The 18,365-nt window shown below is 40.6% G+C and overlaps 2 protein-coding genes across 14 annotated transcripts in view; one reads left to right on the top strand and one right to left on the bottom strand.

Moving 5' to 3' along the window:
• The window catches only part of GPR146 (G protein-coupled receptor 146), a 66,470-nt gene extending 48,261 nt beyond the window's left edge, over positions 1-18,209 (top strand). For 2 of the 7 annotated variants that reach the window (XM_073362046.1, XM_073362049.1), the window contains 4 exons: positions 11,400-11,472; positions 12,600-12,703; positions 15,059-15,161; positions 16,222-18,209. In XM_073362046.1, coding sequence (XP_073218147.1) covers positions 16,266-17,267 — 1,002 coding nt within the window. In that variant the 5' untranslated portion in view covers positions 11,400-11,472; positions 12,600-12,703; positions 15,059-15,161; positions 16,222-16,265 and the 3' untranslated portion in view covers positions 17,268-18,209. Of the gene's footprint in view, positions 1-11,399; positions 11,473-12,108; positions 12,704-15,054; positions 15,162-16,221 lie in introns of those variants that run through there. The other 5 variants (XM_073362047.1, XM_073362050.1, XM_073362051.1 and 2 more) reach the window with 5 other exon arrangements.
• CHLSN (cholesin) overlaps positions 1-18,365 on the bottom strand; it is a 242,284-nt gene that overhangs the window by 145,312 nt on the left and 78,607 nt on the right. Inside the window, exon 1 of one of the 7 annotated variants that reach the window (XM_073362056.1) lies at positions 12,319-12,450. The exons of the other annotated variants lie outside the window; for them this stretch is intronic. Within the exon in view, the coding sequence (XP_073218157.1) occupies positions 12,319-12,429 (111 nt within the window). The 5' untranslated portion in view covers positions 12,430-12,450. Of the gene's footprint in view, positions 1-12,318; positions 12,451-18,365 lie in introns of those variants that run through there. 7 annotated transcript variants of the gene reach the window in all.

The raw sequence follows: 18,365 nt of genomic DNA, 5'->3' as shown, positions 1-18,365 counted from the left end.
CTTGTTTGTCTTAGCGATTGGCTGAACAAGAAGTAGGACTGAGTGGATTTGTAGGGCTCTGAAGTTTTTACATTGTTTTGTTTTTGAGTGCAGTTATGTAACAAAAAAACCCTACATTTGTAAATTGCAATTTTATGACAAAGAGATTGCAGTACAATACTTGTATGAGGTGAACTGAAAAATACTATTTCTTTTGTTTATCATTTTTACAGTGCAAATATTTGTAATAAAAATAATATACACTTTGATTTCAGTTACAACACAGAATACAATATATATGAAAATGTAGAAAAACATCCAAAATATTTAATACATTTTAATTGGTATTCTATTGTTCAACAGTGCAATTAAAACTGTGATTAATCACGATTAATTTTTTTGAGTTAATCACATGAGTTAACTGCAATTAATAGACAACCCGAATAGAAAGCCTATATGTATGTGGATCCCCCAGAATTGTGTCATCTCTCTGCCAGGTCCAGAGACGATGGTGAGTGATCAGCACTCAATGATGGGCTATTCAAAGTTAAACACCTTTGGACAATGGGTTTGCTCTAGCTGGGAAAAGACACATCCTCCTCTTGCCTGAAAGGAGAGGAGGGTTGAGAACAGTGGAAAACTACCAAAAGGCACAACAAAAGAAGCAGGTAACCCCAGCAGCAGTGTATAAAAGCATAGCACTGGGCGCAAGGGCCATTTTTCAGCTGATTAAGATGAGGGAGGCTGCTTTCAGGGGGCTGGGTAGGCAAGGGAGTGGAGGACCCTGCTTGCCTGCCTGCAGGAATACAGGTTTCAGAGTGACAGCCGTGTTATTCTGTATTCTCAAAAAGAAAAGGAGTACTTGTGGCACCTTAGAGACTAACCAATTTATTTGAGCATAAGCTTTTGTGAGCTACAGCTCACTTCATCGGCTGCAACCTGAGAGAGTTAAATAGTAAACTAGATTGTTTCACACTTTTGGGGTGGAGTTCTGGGAGGGTAGTGTGTCTGCAGGGTCAGTGCTATCCCCAGAGAGGCTAGGTGGCTGGACAGCCAGTTCCAACACTCAAGAATGATGCCAGATAGAAGGACTGCACTCTGAGATTGTGCTTAGAGACCCTGACACTGGGGCAGTGGCTGAAATACCCTGGGGATTTGGAGTGGCAGAGGCTTGGATTCACCTCCCCTGGGTGTCCAGGAAGGGGCAATCTGTAGGATCTGTGACAGATGGGATTTTGCTAAGCTGTAACTTTTTTGATGATCTATCAGAGTAAATATCAGTTCACGGGTTTCAGAGTAGCAGTCGTGTTAGTCTGTATTCGCAAAAAGAAAAGGAGTACTTGTGGCACCTTAGAGTCCAACCAATTTATTTGAGCATAAGCTTTCGTGAGCTACAGCTCACTTCATCGGATGCATTAGCTGTAGCTCACGAAAGCTTATGCTTAAATAAATTGGTTAGTCTCTAAGGTGCCACAAGTACTCCTTTTCTTTTTATCAGTTCACTGTTAGCTACCTACTGTCATGCTGAATAAAGGTGGCAGTGGATGAAATATTACAAGAAGAACAGGCTGGATTCCATCCAGGTGGACAAAGGCATATAGAGCCTGATCCAAAGCTCACTCACATCAGTAAGAGTCCTCCCACTGACTTCAATGGGTTTTGGATCAAGCTCACAGTAAAACAACAAAAAGAATGAGGAGTACTTGTGGCACCCTAGAGACTAACAAATTTATTTGAGCATAAACTTCCATGGGCTAAAACCCACTTCATCAGATGCATGTCGGTTTTAGCCCACAAAAGCTTATGCTCGAATAAATGTGTTAGTCTCTAAGGTGCCACAAGTACTCCTCATTCTTTTTGCCAATACAGACTAAACATGGCAACCACTCTGAAACCAGTAAAACAAAAGTCCCTCGCCCAAAACAGTTTACAAAATAACGGCTATTTTTGCATGTGTATTAAAATATTACCCTGTTCCCAAAATATTCAAATTAAATAAATTAAAATAGTATTCAGTCACAGCTGGAATTATAACATGAAATAAATAAATTCACAACTGACCTCATAATGGCAGCTAACGATATCTATAGTCTAGATACCTGGCAAAATTAAAGATCACTCAGTGTCCAAAAACAAAAATCCTAAAAAAACGCTCAGACTTTCTCTGACAACTAACAGGACAATAATTTTATATACAACAGACATGGTACATTTTAGAGTCATGTCATCATTGGTATTCTACTTGTTCAGCCAGCAGCTGAATTTTCCTTCCAGACCTTAAACCAAATCAAAACTGGTTACCTACCAATTTCTATACCCATTATGTGGAAAACAAATACTGTTTGTATTGGTGCATTTCCTGGAAACCTTTATTCAGTACTGCGCCCTTGCAGGCTGAGGCTGGAGAATGAGTCTATTTCACAACAGGAGTTTCCTATGGAGCCAGCGTAATGCACTCCTAATAAGTCACCAGGTCAGCTATACCTCACTTTAGCGATAGGAAGTGGCTCAATTTCAGGAAAACTGCCTTCTGCACCTCCTGTCAGTTTTTGCAACTGGCAGCAGAACAGCTACTGGGAATGGCTTAATAATGCCAAGTTTCATCAGTGTTCCCTGTCTCAAATTCTAAGCACAGGTGAATCTAACAAAATGGAGATTGTATTAAGGAAGAACTGTAGTTTCCTCCATGCCAAGTCACAGGGTTCAATTTAATTCTGTTATACTTTCACTAGAATCATTGGACCTGCTGCTTCTCACACTAGGGTTGAATTTGGCCCATACTATCCAGGATAGAAGTCATTTTTGTCAACTTCGATTGCAAAGGGTTGAGCTGCTTTAATGCAGCAATGTTGATTTAAATGGGCCAGAAGGATATTGTGAAGTTAACATATGCTCCATACAGCTGGGATCCTAATATCTAATCTAAACCTCCCCCACTGCAACTTGAGACCATTACTCCTCGTTCTGTCATCTGCTACCATTGAGAACAGTCTAGAGCCATCCTCTTTGGAACCTCCTTTCAGGTAGTTGAAAGCAGCTATCAAATCCCCCCTCATTCTTCTCTTCTGCAGGCTAAACAATCCCAGCTCCCTCAGCCTCTCCTCATAACTCATGTGTTCCAGTCCCCTAATCATTTTTGTTGCCCTTCGCTGGACTCTCTCCAATTTATCCACATCCTTCTTGAAGTGTGGGGCCCAAAACTGGACACAGTACTCCAGATGAGGCCTCACCAATGTCGAATAGAGGGGAACGATCACGTCCCTCGATCTGCTCGCTATGCCCCTACTTATACATCCCAAAATGCCATTGGCCTTCTTGGCAACAAGGGCACACTGCTGACTCATATCCAGCTTCTCGTCCACTGTCACCCCTAGGTCCTTTTCCGCAGAACTGCTGCCTAGCCATTCGGTCCCTAGTCTGTAGCAGTGCATTGGGTTCTTCCGTCCTAAGTGCAGGACCCTGCACTTATCCTTATTGAACCTCATCAGATTTCTTTTGGCCCAATCCTCCAATTTGTCTAGGTCCTTCTGTATCCTATCCCTCCCCTCCAGCGTATCTACCACTCCTCCCAGTTTAGTATCATCTGCAAATTTGCTGAGAGTGCAATCCACACCATCCTCCAGATCATTTATGAAGATATTGAACAAAACCGGCCCCAGGACCGACCCTTGGGGCACTCCACTTGATACTGGCTGCCAACTCGACATGGAGCCATTGATCACTACCCGTTGAGCCCGACAATCTAGCCAGCTTTCTACCCACCTTATAGTGCATTCATCCAGCCCATACTTCCTTAACTTGCTGACAAGAATACTGTGGGAGACCATGTCAAAAGCTTTGCTAAAGTCAAGAAACAATACATCCACTGCTTTCCCTTCATCCACAGAACCAGTAATCTCATCATAAAAGGCGATTAGATTAGTCAGGCATGACCTTCCCTTGGTGAATCCATGCTGGCTGTTCCTGATCACTTTCCTCTCATGCAAGTGCTTCAGGATTGATTCTTTGAGGACCTGCTCCATGATTTTTCCAGGGACTGAGGTGAGGCTGACTGGCCTGTAGTTCCCAGGATCCTCCTTCTTCCCTTTTTTAAAGATTGGCACTACATTAGCCTTTTTCCAGTCATCCGGGACTTCCCCGGTTCGCCACGAGTTTTCAAAGATAATGGCCAATGGCTCTGCAATCACAGCCGCCAATTCCTTCAGCACTCTCGGATGCAACTCGTCCGGCCCCATGGACTTGTGCACATCCAGCTTTTCTAAATAGTCCCTAACCACCTCTATCTCCACAGAGGGCTGGCCATCTCTTCCCCATTTTGTGATGCCCAGCGCAGCAGTCTGGGAGCTGACCTTATTAGTGAAAACAGAGGCAAAAAAAGCATTGAGTACATTAGCTTTTTCCACATCCTCTGTCACTAGGTTGCCTCCCTCATCATCATGTGAAGAGTTTAGTTTTCTTGCTCTACACTGCTTCTAGTTATTATTACTATTTAAGATATAAATTATGCTGGACTATAGAGTTTGGAAATAAGTACTACAGAAGTGACGAATACTTGACAATACTTTGTTTTCCTTAAGACAGTTTTGTGAAAATAAAATCCAATAAATCTTTGTGTATAATAAAAAATATTTTTCCATTTCCACATACTAAGTAAGTTCTGACTTGCTGGATGGGTATCTGTATTCACTGTGCAAAGATTGCATACTTTAACGGACACGGCTTTTGTTTAACTTATATTACTTATGTTGTTTCTTTAGATTTGTACAAAAATAAACCCCAAGGATCTCCAGTTTTGCTGCAAAAAATTGTTACGTTGCAAAAATGTCATAAATGCATAATGCAAAAATGCATATGAGGCATTCAAGTCAGGAGTGTGCTCTTCTCTGTGGGGGAGACGGGGAGGAAAACACCTCTCAGACATTCTAAATGGGAGAAGAGGGGCAGTCACCTCCCCACATTGAGGCTCCATTGAGTTTTGGTGTTAAAACCAAATCAGAAAAGTATAGATGACTGGTGCCCTGCCATACTGGGGTGGGTACCAGCTGAAGGGGAGGACACGTGACCTCCCCACGTCTCCTCCCTGCCCTGTCCTCAGCCCAGGGCCCCCCCATGCTCTCCCTGCCTCCTTCCCACCCCACGTTACCTGGGGGAGGGAGGGGACTCCTTGACGCCATCTCCTACTCAGCCAATGGCTAAGTCAATAAAACATAATGGTGTGTGTTGGAGTTAACTCATACAGAATCACCTCTGCTGCTACTGAGCAGCTGCAAAGGGATGCTGCCAATGGTAGCGTAACCCCTGCAGGAGTCATATTGACAAGTAGTATGTAAGTAAATAAATGAATCACCAGCAGAGTCATTTGGAGAGCAGATGTCCCTACTGGATGGCTTCTACTGCCATGGATTTGGGACCTTTCCTCATAGCTCCCCAGATCCATAATGTTGGGATGTCTCATTGCCAGACAATTCAAACAGCCCTCCCATCTCCTCCTGAAGGCATGCTTTGCAGGAATCTCACCAGGTCTACCTAGTGGTTTTTTCCTGTCCCTGCTCTCCTTTCATGGGTTTCTTTGCTGAAAGGAAGAATATAAGAAACAAAAATACACAGAACTTGTGTCCTTCTGTTCCAAAATACATAACTTCCCCCACACCCTTCTGGGAAAAAAGGAGCAGAGGCTGCAGTGCCTTCCTTTAGGAAGAAGCTCTTAAGTAAGGATCTCACTTTTTTTTCTAGCCTAGGCCACTTGAGTAAATCCCATTAACAGAAATCTACTTTCCCATATGCGCCCTTAAGTTGAGTGGGTTGCCAAATATTTGATCTCAGCAGTCAGAAAGAGATCAGAATTGTATACATTCAATCATGTTGTCTTCTCCGCTTTTTACTCATGAAATATTGGGTCTTTATTGACCCAGAGCTAGGTAAAGGAACTGTGGAGTCTTGGCGTAGCGAGATATGGGAGCCCCTACAGTTTAAGACTTCTATTCTGATATTATTTAAAAACCGAAGGGGTCTGATCTTCAGTGGTCAGTAAAATTGGGGGTTCCACAGGTGGCAGGAACTCCCAAAATGTGCACTTGGCCTAGGGCCTGGCTTAGTTTTAGGGATGGCATGACATGGTGGTTTTTAGCAGGTAAAATCATGGTTTTTACTGCCTTGGGAAAAACGAGTTAGTCCCATTTTAAGGCATTTTCTGTTTTTAAAATTGTTTCATTAATGAACACCACACTAAGTTTTAGTTACATATTCAAATTGTAGTTACATAAGGCAGTAGATTCCTAGATTAATTTAGGATTGTAAAATAAAAAGTAAAACTGCAGTGGGTGTAATAGTAATATATGTAATTATAATCCTGAATATCGGAATGTCAGCATATATTTTGGTATGTTTTCTCAGTGAAGTTATGTCTGTCATGACTCATATTTCAGTTTTCAATATTATATGAATAAAAGTCAAAAACATCTCATTATGTGAAAATGACAATAATGCAGAATTGTAGGCTCGAAGCACTAAGCAGAGGCGTGCAGGGTTGCAGACCGCCAATTCAGGTCCATTTGGCCATGCAGCATTCTGTAGCAGAAGACCAGCTTTGACGTAGTGGACAGATTGAGCCTGTTCCTCAGTTTTGAATGGATGTATCCAAAGTTTGAACAGATTCGTTCGATGCTTGCAGAATTTACTGGACACCGATGCAATTATTTTTCTGTTTCCCGGTTTAAGCGGATATTTACCAGCACCATGTCCTAAACTAGTTTTTCCTGGGCAACTGCCAACCCTGCTTAGTTCTCAAGATTTTCCAGATTACTGTTTGCTACCACATTGTCAGTTAGTCCCAGAGATAATGCAGTTTAATTGGCAACATGCCCTTTGGCAGTTGTTATTGTGGTTTCCAAACTAATCAATCCTTTTGTCTTTCTCCCTGTAAGCAATCTTCCATTTTACTGAGCTTATCTGAAATGTTCTCGTATTTTAGTTTAAAAGAATGGGGAAGGGCGAGAGGAGGAGAGAGAAACAGACCAAAGAAAGAATAAAAGAGAAAAAAGAAAGTGAATATACCCTCTGATGGGTATTCATTGCTGAATAAAACAAACTGAGATACTTTTAATCATTTTTGGAGTCAGACATGCTGCAGTGTTACAGAGAACACTCAGCAGGAATGCTCATCTTGAAAAACCCTTGTCGTCATTTATAGATTATGGTTTTTCTCTCTACCAAATAGTTATAGGAATGTCTTCACAAGACCCAGTCATGATTGGAGCCTCATTTGCCTGGCCCTGTTCATATATAAACTCCCAGAGAGTTGACAATCTAAATAAGGACAAGGAGGCACAATACAACTGGGGGAGAGGAGACAAATGTCACAGTAACAGAAACAAAAGGTTGCAAATATTAGCTATATATACAATTTGGAAGCTTTACTTTTTTTAATAAAAATAAGTGTCATGGAGTCAATCTCATAATTTACAGCCAGAAGGGAACCACCAGATCACCTAGTTTGACCTTCTGTATATCACAGACCACCAACACCCCCCAGCACCCACACACGAAACACAACAACAGATATTAGACCAATGTATTACAGCCCACAGGAGACTAGACTATTCTCTGCCACAGGACCGAGGTGCACCAGTACCTGAGGACCCCACAATGGCTGGGAAATGATTAAGTGAGATATATCCAGATAAGCCTGGCAAGTGACCTGCACCCTCATGCTGCAAAGGAAGATGAAAAAAGAAAAGAAAACAAAGTAACTGCTAATCTGAATTAGGGGAAAATTCCTTCCCAATTACACATTTGGCTATCAGACACTGAGCATGTGAGCAAGAACCAGCCAAAGAGAATGCTTGGTGCTAGCTCAGAGCCCTGGTCCACCCTGACCAATGTCCCATCTCCAGCGGTTGCCAACCTGATCCTTTAGAGGAAGGAGATTTAAAAACAAACATGCATGCATGATGGGAGAAGTGGGAATCTCTTCCTGACCCCTGCTGGTGGCCAGCTGTAACCTTGAATCATGAACATTTAGGAACATAAAACAAACTGGAAGTGAGCCCCCAGGCTACTGAGTCCTCCCCCCTAACATCACAAGCAACTCCGTCATACAGTCACACTCATAAATTTGTCCAGCTCTCTCTTTAAATTAGTTAAGTTGTTTGCCTCCACAACTCCTACTGGGAGGCTGTTCCAGAACATTACTCCTCTGATGGTTAGAAACATTTTAATTTCCAGCCTGAATTTCTTCATGGCCACTTTATATCCGTTCATTCGTGTGTCAACATTGTCCTTTAGCTTAAACAGCTCTTCACCCTCCCATGGTATTTCCCCCCTCCCCACAATGTATTTATCGAGAGCAGTCATATCCCCTCTCAGCCTTAATTTTGCTAGACTAAACAAACCAAGCTCTTCCAGTCTCCTCTCGTAGGACAGGCCATCCTATTCTCCTAATCATCCTACTAGCTCTTCTCTGCACCTGTTCCAATTTAATTTTGTCTTTTTTGAACATGACTGACCAAAATTGTACACATTATTCCATATGAGGTCTTACCAGTGAATTGAAGGTGCTCAGCATTTCTCAAGATTGGGCCAAAATAAGTTATGATTGCAGGAGTTGTGGAGAAATTACTCTGTTCCACCTTGTGGCCAACTCTGGCCTTTTCGCTTGTATTTTTGAAACCTATTATTAGATTCAATAGTATTTTGTGAATGAGTCACTTGTTCGATGCTTCTCTCATACTGCACTCAATTCATTACCTTATACCACCAGCCTTATATCATACAAACAATTACAAGTACCTCACCAGTCAAACTGGTCACCAGCTGCACCATTTAATCATAAATTACAGGGTTGGAAGAGGCCTCTTGGGTTACTCAGCCCAACACCCTGCATCAAGCAAGATTCTCCTCTGCACTAATGCTGAAGGCATTTTATCTGTGCTTCTAGGGCAGGGGTCAGCAACCTATGGCACGCCAAACACTGCATGCGAGCCAATTTTTAATGGCACGCTGCTGTCTGCTGGACCCGGGCTGACAGCAGTGTGCCACTAAAAATCCGGCCCGGCCCGGCCCTCTCTTTTCTGCCCCCCGTCCACCGCTCTCTCCTTGCAGGGCAGACAAGCTTCCCCTGCCTCTTCCCTCAGCGTACTGGGTTCCTGCCCCTCCTTCTCTCCCTCCCTGCGGCCATGGCCCTTGCTACGGAGGAGGAGAGGTAAAAGTGGGGGAGAGGTAAAAGCGGAGCCGCAGAGAGCTCTCTGCTCCGGGGCCCTTGGGGAAGGGGGTGGAATCAGGGCATAGCCCCTCCAGCCCCCTGCCGTGAGCTGCTCAGGGGCAGGGGGCTGGGAGCACCCCCATGACCCCAGCCCGCACCCCCAGCCCTGACCCCCTGCACCCCTCCACACACCCCAGCCCTCTGCCCTGACCCCTGCACCCCCTCCCACAACCCCAGCCCTAACTCCGGTGCCCCCCCACACCCCATGCCCTGACTCTTGCACCCCCCACATCCCCACTCCCACCCTGAGCACCAAACGGGAGCTCCTGCACCCCTCGCATCAAATGGGAGCTGCTCAGGTAAGCGCTCCACACCCAAACCTCCTGCACTCCCAGCCCTGTTCTCAGCACACTCCCACCCTCATCTCAGTGCAGAGAGAGGAAGAGAATGGCTAGAACCAGGGAGAAGGTAGGTACCTACTCTATGCGGACAGGGCTGCAACTCCAGACCAGCAGCAGGCTGAGTGGGGCCGGCAGCCAGGACCCTGCCTGGCAGGAGCCAGTGGACGGAACCCCAGACCAACAACGGACTGAGTGGCAGTGGGCTGAGCCGCTCAGCCCACTGCCGGTCTGGGGTCCCGGCCGCCGGCCCCGCTCAGCCCACTGCCGGTCTGGGGTCCTGGCCGCCGGCCCCGCTCAGCCTGCTGCCGGCCTAGGTGAATGGAACCCCAGGCTGGCAGCAGGCTGAGCGGGCCGGCGGCGTAAGATCAGCGATTTAATTTCATTTTAAATGAAGCTTCTGAAACATTTTGAAAACCTTGTTTACATATGACAATAGTTTAGTGATATAATATATAGACTTATAGAGAGAGACCTTCTAAAAAATGTTGAAATGTATTACTGGCATACGAAACCTTAAATTAAAGTGAATAAATGAAGACTCGGTACACCACTTCTAAAAGGTTGCCGAACGCTGTTCTAGGGCCTCATTGCCCTTACTGTTACAAAGTGTTTTATCGAGTATAGATATTTCCATATAGTTTTAAGCCATTCCTTCTTATACATCCATTAAACTGTTATTCTGTTAATCCCTATGGCACAAGCATAAAATAAACATTCAAGAGATTCCTGGTTATCAGCTTGGCAATAGTGGCACCCAAGGTAATCACTGCCTTCTCTCCTTCAGGGGTAAAACTTTTATTTTCAAAAGTAAAAGTGACTAGTGCAGCGTTTTCCAACTGTGGGTCATGCCCCCAGCAGAGGTCATGAAAGGGTGCCAGGAAGATCAGGAGACTGTCCCGCTTTGACCAACAAAATGCCATTCCAGTTGAAGCAGCTCCTGTCCCATGTGACTGGCTGAGCTCGGCTCCCTCTCTGGCCCTTGGTGCACAGGAGTTGTGGCGCTTCTCAGGTTTCGCCCAGCCACCCTGAGAGGAGTTGGTTACACCAAATTTGAGTGAGTGGCCACAGAGGAGTGAGTGCAGCACATGCTTGCTCTGCAACTCCCTCCCCTTAGGGACAGCACTCAACCACACCACCACCCTCAGCTCAAAGAAGGGTGCGGCATGAAATGCTTGGGAACCACTGGACTAGTGACTGGTAATGCTGGGGGAAAAGCACCCATAATTATAATCAATAACACTTAGCATTTTCAAAGTGCTATACAAACACTTGATTAACTATCAAGCTAGGGTTACAGTATCAACGCAACACTTCTGACAATTTTTTCCAGTTATCTCAAGCCTGATCTGAAGAAATTCTATACAGCCCAGTAAGGTGCTATGCACCTTCACTCCCATTATACAATATTCTTTTCAATCTCTATAAAGCCAACAGGAGTTTAGAGACCTCCAAATAATGCAGGATCAGGTAAGTAATGTGCAAGAGTCCTAGACCTAAAAGTACATATGATTAATTTACTGGTTATTAAATTAGAGGTGATTAAATTACTGGTTATTAAATTAGAGGTGATTGACAGTCAATATTTTAACTTGTGAATATGAGTTATCAAAGCTCATACAGCCTGGTTTACTTAGCTATTTCACACATATATGATAAATCTACAGTTTAAGCAAAAGATTATTTTCTAGACAAAAGGTTAGGAGTTTACACAGCAAAAATTCCAGTGTCTCATGGCTGAAGCGCTTTTTTTTTTTTAAGTTAAATGAAAAATAATCAAACTTTAAAATATCACTGTTTGAAAGCCTGTTTATCTATCTTAGAGAGAATCTATACAGATGAATAAATCCCTCATAACAATAAGGGAAACCAAAGCATTTGAAGCACAGCTATAAAGTAAGTGAAGGCAAAAAGTAAAGCAATATTTTGCTTTTGGTTGATACTGTCAATTAAAATGTGCATTGAAAATCAGGTAATAGCTTCTTTTTTGCAGTAAATCCTTCTGTTTTGCTTCATCTGGGAAAAGTATTTTAATTAACTGAGCAGCTTCTATACAAACAAAAGAACAGCTAGAGTAAAAATGAAGTACAAGCTAAATTCCAAACCATAGTTCAGCCAGCACAGTTCAGCTCTCAGAAATGCTCAGTTTTAAGGCAGGTCTGTCTGTCTGTCCATGCATCCATCCATACACAAGTTTGTTTCTCTTACCAACAGAAGGGGAACCAACAAGATTTTACCTCACCCACCTTGTCCGTCCGTACACACACACACACACACACACACACGGCGAATTAAAAGTGCTTTGAGAACATTAATTTTTCCATTTCCTAATCTTTAAAATTAGAATATAAATGCCTGCACAAAACCCATTGCAATATACAGTTATATATTCACTAATATACATTAACATTTCACTACAATGTCTTTTATATATTCAATCTCCAAACTGAAAGTAAATTTTCTGAATTTGTTCTTATTAACTCCTAATACATACTAGTTCTTATGTAAGTAGTAGGGACACTTCTGTATCTTGTAATCTGTATTTAGAAATGCTGTACTATCTGGGATGCATCTCCTACAAAAATAAAACCTTAAACTGAATTTCTCAATTATAGTTTCCAAAGTCAAACACTGCATACATCCTTGAACAATTGTTGCCAAGCCAGTTAAATCTTCCATTTAATGAGAAAGAAGTAGGTTCTTAAACAGGGAGAAAAAATACAAATGCGACTGTCTGCATACCAAACAAACCGGAGTGCTCCAGGAGCCTGTATGCTTTATTAGTAAACCTGAAGCCCTAAAATTTAGCAGTTTAATCCAGCAGTTCACTCCCCTTTGAGCACGGCTTCTCATTTCTTGAAAATGGCTGTAAACAGAGAAAGGGAGGAGCTACAGTAGCTTGCCAAGTGAAGCAGAAACTTTGTGAGTAATTTACTAGAGGAAAAACAAGTGCAGCACACGCACGCACAGAAAATACCACGCTGTATGTGTTCTGCTGATAGGAGATCACAATGTTTTCACAGAGGAACAAGACAGACCTTTTGAGTCTACTTCCTTTCTCTGAAATGTTACTTACCAACTGTGTTTGGACCTTGAAGTACAGAGGAGTGTGCAACATGAACTGAAGGTAAGAGTTTAAAATGTTTTACAACAAAGCTAATGAAATAAAGTTGGGGCCATGAGAAAGTGAAAGACAAGCAGAAATTGAGAAGTAGTGGGTAAGGAGTTTTATAAAATTAGAACTGGGCATTAAATTTAAAATATAATACTAGTGTATAAAAAGGGAAGCTGGAGAGGAGGGCATTTGGGGAAGACAGTCAAAATAAAACATATGGGGGGAACTACAGGATTTACTTATGCATGAGACTTGATCTAAAACTGAACAATAACTGCTTCAGATTTATCCAAGTGAGACAACTCAGTTTCAAGCATCCTAAAGACCCAGTCCTACAGTCTTTACTTAGGCAAAACTCCTTTTGAAATGATCAGGAGGTTTGGCTGAATAAGGAATGCAGGATTGGACACTATAGTTGTATATCCAATAGGTACAGTAGTTTCTCATGTGAATAATAAGCATGCTTAAAAACCAGGTGCTTTTGTTTCAAAAAAGTAGTTTCTCTAGTATTGTAGACACCTTTTAACTATATATTTCCCCAGAAAGTATGTTTATAATGGACTTTAGAATCAGTTCATTTATGTTCATTTCTAATAAGAGTTTTGTAATTTCACAAGAAAATTACTGGACAAAAAAAAAAATTGCCTACAGTTCCTATGATAGAAGTATGGCATTAAATTTAACTTAATTTAAAGGATATAAACATAATGGTGTTAATCTTTAAACGTTTGCACAACCAAACATTAAATGCAGAGATAAAAATGGCACTCTTTTCAGTATGAGACAATAGAAAGGGAAGTATTCTGTGTCTGATGTAATTTAGTCTGGGGTAATAACTATTAGCCACTTAGAGTTAGATCCTACAAAATGGATTTCCCTGGGAAAACCCATGTTTATACATCGCTCCCCTGCAGTCAGTGGGGCTCCACATGGGTGCAGGGGTAGACTTGGGTGGATCCATTTGCAGTGTCCAGCTCTCAGTCTGCAAAATTAGTTGAACCAACTCACTGAAAATGTAATGAGTTGACTTGGGGTTACTGTCACCAGCAATTTTTTCAACATATTTAAAATAGTGTACACTTCCTGTACAAGGAACTAGACTGCTTTAGATTTTCAAAGATAATATCACGCTTTAAGAGACAACTTAAACAAACCTAAGATACTGTATACCACTGTAATGCTGTAGTTTATGAACACACTAAAGGAAAAACATGCAATCAGCTAGGAAAATAAAACTACTTTAAAACACTGATGAAGGAAAACTAGGATTAAACAATTATTAAACATTTACCTTGTACTTCCGCTGAGAGAAAAAAAAAGGTTTTCTGAGAAAAGTGAGTTCTTAAAAGTGAGTTAAGAGATTCATTTTCCTAATTGAAAAGATTTTATTTTTGGATTGATTTTTACTGCAAGAGCATGACTGATACAGGTAATTGGAAATACAAACACATACACTAACCAGCAGCAATAGGTATGGGGATTAAACCTTACAGACTCAGAGTCAAATGCTGTGCAACTCCTTTGACACTTCAATTGAATTACACCTGTGAAGCTGAGAGCCAAATGTCGCCCTATTGTGTTTAGAAAACTCATATTGTGTAATTCAATCCAAGGCAGTTCATTCAGTTAAACATGCTGTCTAGTGACATTAATTCAACTGTGAAATCTTTATTACACATTTGATTCATCTTGTCTCCCTTTTATTTCTTTTTATAAAGTGTGCTTATGTGTCCCCACACTCTCTCCCTCTCATACATTAAAAACAAAGAATTTAAACTAATGCTGAGCATCTAACTCTCGCTTTGTGTGTTTGACATATAAGATCACCCCCATGCAGATCAACACTGTGGGACAGATGTCGGCAATCTTTAAACAGAACTCCCCATGTACTTCAGTGGGGAGTTCTGCTTAAAAACAATATAGTACTGTGGGAATACCAGTGCTGATACCACAGCCATGGTTATTTTCATTTTTACAATGTTAGAGGGAGATTATTTCCATACTTTTGCAAACAGAGCTTCCGTTTAGGTTTGTTTTTAGATTAAAACTGGTTTTAGAAGAAAAGTTATCCTTATGTTTATTAAGCATGGAGTAGCTGGACAAACTAGTGTACAGGGACCTTTTTAAAGAGTTTAAAGATCAGGGTTCCTTTTAAAGAGTTCAAGCAATTCAGGAAGAGGAAGGGTATATAATTCTTACCCTTCTGGAACGAAGTGAGACTGTCCTGATACCCGGCTCTTATAACATTACAATTTGTATTTAGTGTCAATGTATACATTTCTTGATTTTATTTGAAGTGCTGACTTCAGTATTTTCTTTATGTTGGAAATAATAAGGACCTTTTTATGTATATTCTGTATGAGTTAGGAAAAGTAGAGACTTGAAAGACATCTCTGAGACGCATGTTTCAAGTTGCTGGACACCAAGCCTCTCTGAACTCCTACATTATACTCACATTAGGCTTATCATGGTAAGCTAACAATCTTTAATTAATATTATGGAAAAGGCATTATGCCCGCCATAATTTATAAGAAATGAATTCATTTTTGAAATATACATTATAAATGTAATATAGTGCAATATTTGACACAATGTGGAAAAGTAGCCATCTCTCTCATTAAACTACAGTTTTCAATGTTAATAATAGGGGCAAAACGCTAACTAAATCATGCGAAATGTGGAAACTGAGAAAGGAATATTTGAAAATGCTATTGCAAAAAAAACTTATATTTTCTGAAATTATCCTCTACGTAAGGAAGGTAACAATTAATAAATTGGGCCCCAATCCTTCAAACACTGAACTACATACATAACTTTACTTACATGTGTAGTCCCACTGAAATCAATGGGTAAAGTATCTAAGTGTTCATAGATTTGACGCCTTTATTTGGAAACAACACTAAAAATACATTTAGTTTTCAAAGTTCTTTGTGGCCTTGGTCCACCTTACTACTGGCCTAATAGCCACCTGCTCCCACCTCCCATTCTGATCTATCTTGGCCTCATGTCTATTCCCTTCTTACCATTCTCTGCTGGGGAAATCACTCTCTTATTTATGCTGACTCCACCATACAGAATTCTACAGTCCATTCTCCATGTCACTTCTACTTTTTTAAAATTAATCTTAAAACCTTCTATTTTTCTCCAGCTTGTTATTGGTTCCCTCCGTAATGTGCTTGTTTATTAAGGGTGCTGTGTAATAGTAGTCAAATGCATTGTACTATATATCTGTTGGAGTTTCTTTTTGAGAGGTATAGCTTCTGTGTTAACTTCTCTTGTGTGCCCTATAACAAACTATTCATTATATTAGTATTAAGAATTCAGCACATGTACTAAAATTCCTCAAACATAATTTTGGGCCATAAACAATTTTATTCTAGACTAACAAGAGCCCAGGCATTTTAGCCATTTATAGCGCATAAAATGATCATGTATTGTGTCTGAGATGTTTTCTTCATGCCTGGATTCTATTTTTATTAGAATTTAAAACATGAACAATTTATTTACTTTTGATATTTCTCTCCCTTCAGAAAAGCTGGTAACCAGAAGGGAAGATACAAAAGTTAAGATCACTATGTGGAGCTGTGACGCTTTCAACAGTACCAAGAACAGTGAGAACCAGCATCTCTGCCATGACTTCCATCTGGTTCTTTTCATCTTTTCCCTACTCTACCTCATCATCTGTTTTCCAGTTGGCCTTTGTTACAATGCCCTGCTGGTCCTGGTTAATCTCTGTAACAAAGCAACTATGACAATGCCTGATGTTTACTTTGTCAATATTGGATTTGCTGGCCTCATCATCAGTGCCATGGCACCAATATACCTTCTAGGACCTGCCAATACAAAATGGGCCATCTGGAATTTTAACAATGAAGTTTATATTACATTACTCATTTTATTCAATATTTCATCTTTAGTTATCATGTACTCTACTACATTGCTCAGCCTGGACTACTACATTGAACGTGCTTTACCAAGAACTTATATGTCAAGCGTGTACAACACAAAACATGTCTGTGGGTTCATCTGGGGAGGAGCTATGCTTACAAGTTTTTCATCTCTCTTATTCTACGTCTGCAATCATGTATCCACTAAAATAATTGAATGTTCCAAGATGCAAAACAAAGAAGCAGCAGACGCCATTATGGTTTTTATTGGGTATGTCGTACCAGCTATTGCTGTACTGTATGCATTTGTGTTAATTTTGCGAATACGTAATGAGGCTACACCACTGGACCACGACACTGGAAGATTAGATCCTTCAGTCCACAGGCTTTTGATTGCTACAGTCTGTACACAGTTTACATTATGGACACCCTACTATGTAACTCTTTTGGTAAACACATTCATTAATGCTCAAGGAAAACTTACAGATGAGAATTACATCCGAGTATTACCTTTTATCAAGAGTGTATCAAAACTGTTGGCTTTCTCAAGTAGTTTTGTAATGCCTCTACTCTACCGATATATTAACAAAAACTTTCCCCACAAATTACGACGGCTGCTTAAAAGAATACACTGTGGAAATCAAGGATGTTCTCATGAACGCACAGTAGTACAGCAAGTTATGACGTAGGTATGAAAGAATCTCATGGGGCTCAATTACTGCAGTACTTTGTATACAGTACTCAGTATGTGACAATGTTTTGTTGATTCTTAAAGATCACTTATATGGGAGCACCTAGCAAGGAGACTTGAAAAGAGCTTCCATTATAACTAAATGATTTACAGTTTAAACCTACAGATAGTAAAAATGGTTGCAAAAAAATCTCTTAAGAGTCTGTCTACATGTTATAATACCTGTGTTTTCCAGTATTTTCAATGCACTGAGTCAGTTAAAAAGCATAAGCTTTGTCTTCACAGTTCTAATAATCCTGTTTGAAGAAATCACTAAGGGGTTAAATGAAGCCTTGATTGAATACACAGCACTTTGTTATACAGGAAAAAGAAGTATTTTACTCTCCATATAAAGGAACACAACTGTTTTAATTTTAAAAGTAGAGCTATTCTTGGTGGTGGCAAAGACAGCATCTTTTCAATGGAGATGATCTCTGTTAAAGATCAGACTGTTCAACTATGTTTTAATAGCGAAGTGTTAATTATAAGTTACTTTAGTATTTAATTAATTTGCTTCTTCTCCCTTCCCCAAAGAAGGGAAAAGGAACCTAAAATGCAATTCTAAGAAAGGATATTCTCATGCAGACTTAGCTACATTTTAATATCTTTGACAAATCAAATTTTCCTAGATGTAACAATTAACAAACATGCATTTAAGTCTTCATTGCTCTCTGTGTATCATAAAAACATTTCAATGGTTCAAAAATATTTATTAACTATTTTCAGGGAACAAAGAGACATTTGCCCTGCATATTAAAACGAAGGATACAATGGTTCATGAAGTTAGAGTGAAAGTAAAATGTATATGGTTGAAGAATGTCTGGCTAAGTGTTATGGTCCACAAAAGTTCATGTAACTAGAGTGAATTATTTTAAACAAATAAATATGTTTCTAATGAACATTTTGCATTTTTAAGGGATATGTTTGTGACAGTAATAAACTGAAGTCTCTTTAATCGTGGGACATAGTTAAACTTTTTTGGGGAAAAGCTTTCGATCTAGGTATTTTAAAATGGGCGAGGACCTGGAGCCCTTTTTAAGTCTGATAAGTTACTATT

This window comes from Lepidochelys kempii, chromosome 10 (assembly GCF_965140265.1).
Source record: "Lepidochelys kempii isolate rLepKem1 chromosome 10, rLepKem1.hap2, whole genome shotgun sequence".
NCBI classification, from domain to species: Eukaryota; Metazoa; Chordata; order Testudines; family Cheloniidae; genus Lepidochelys; species Lepidochelys kempii.
The sequence above is the reverse complement of the archived record's forward strand: the minus strand, read 5'-3'. Positions and strand labels throughout refer to the sequence as shown.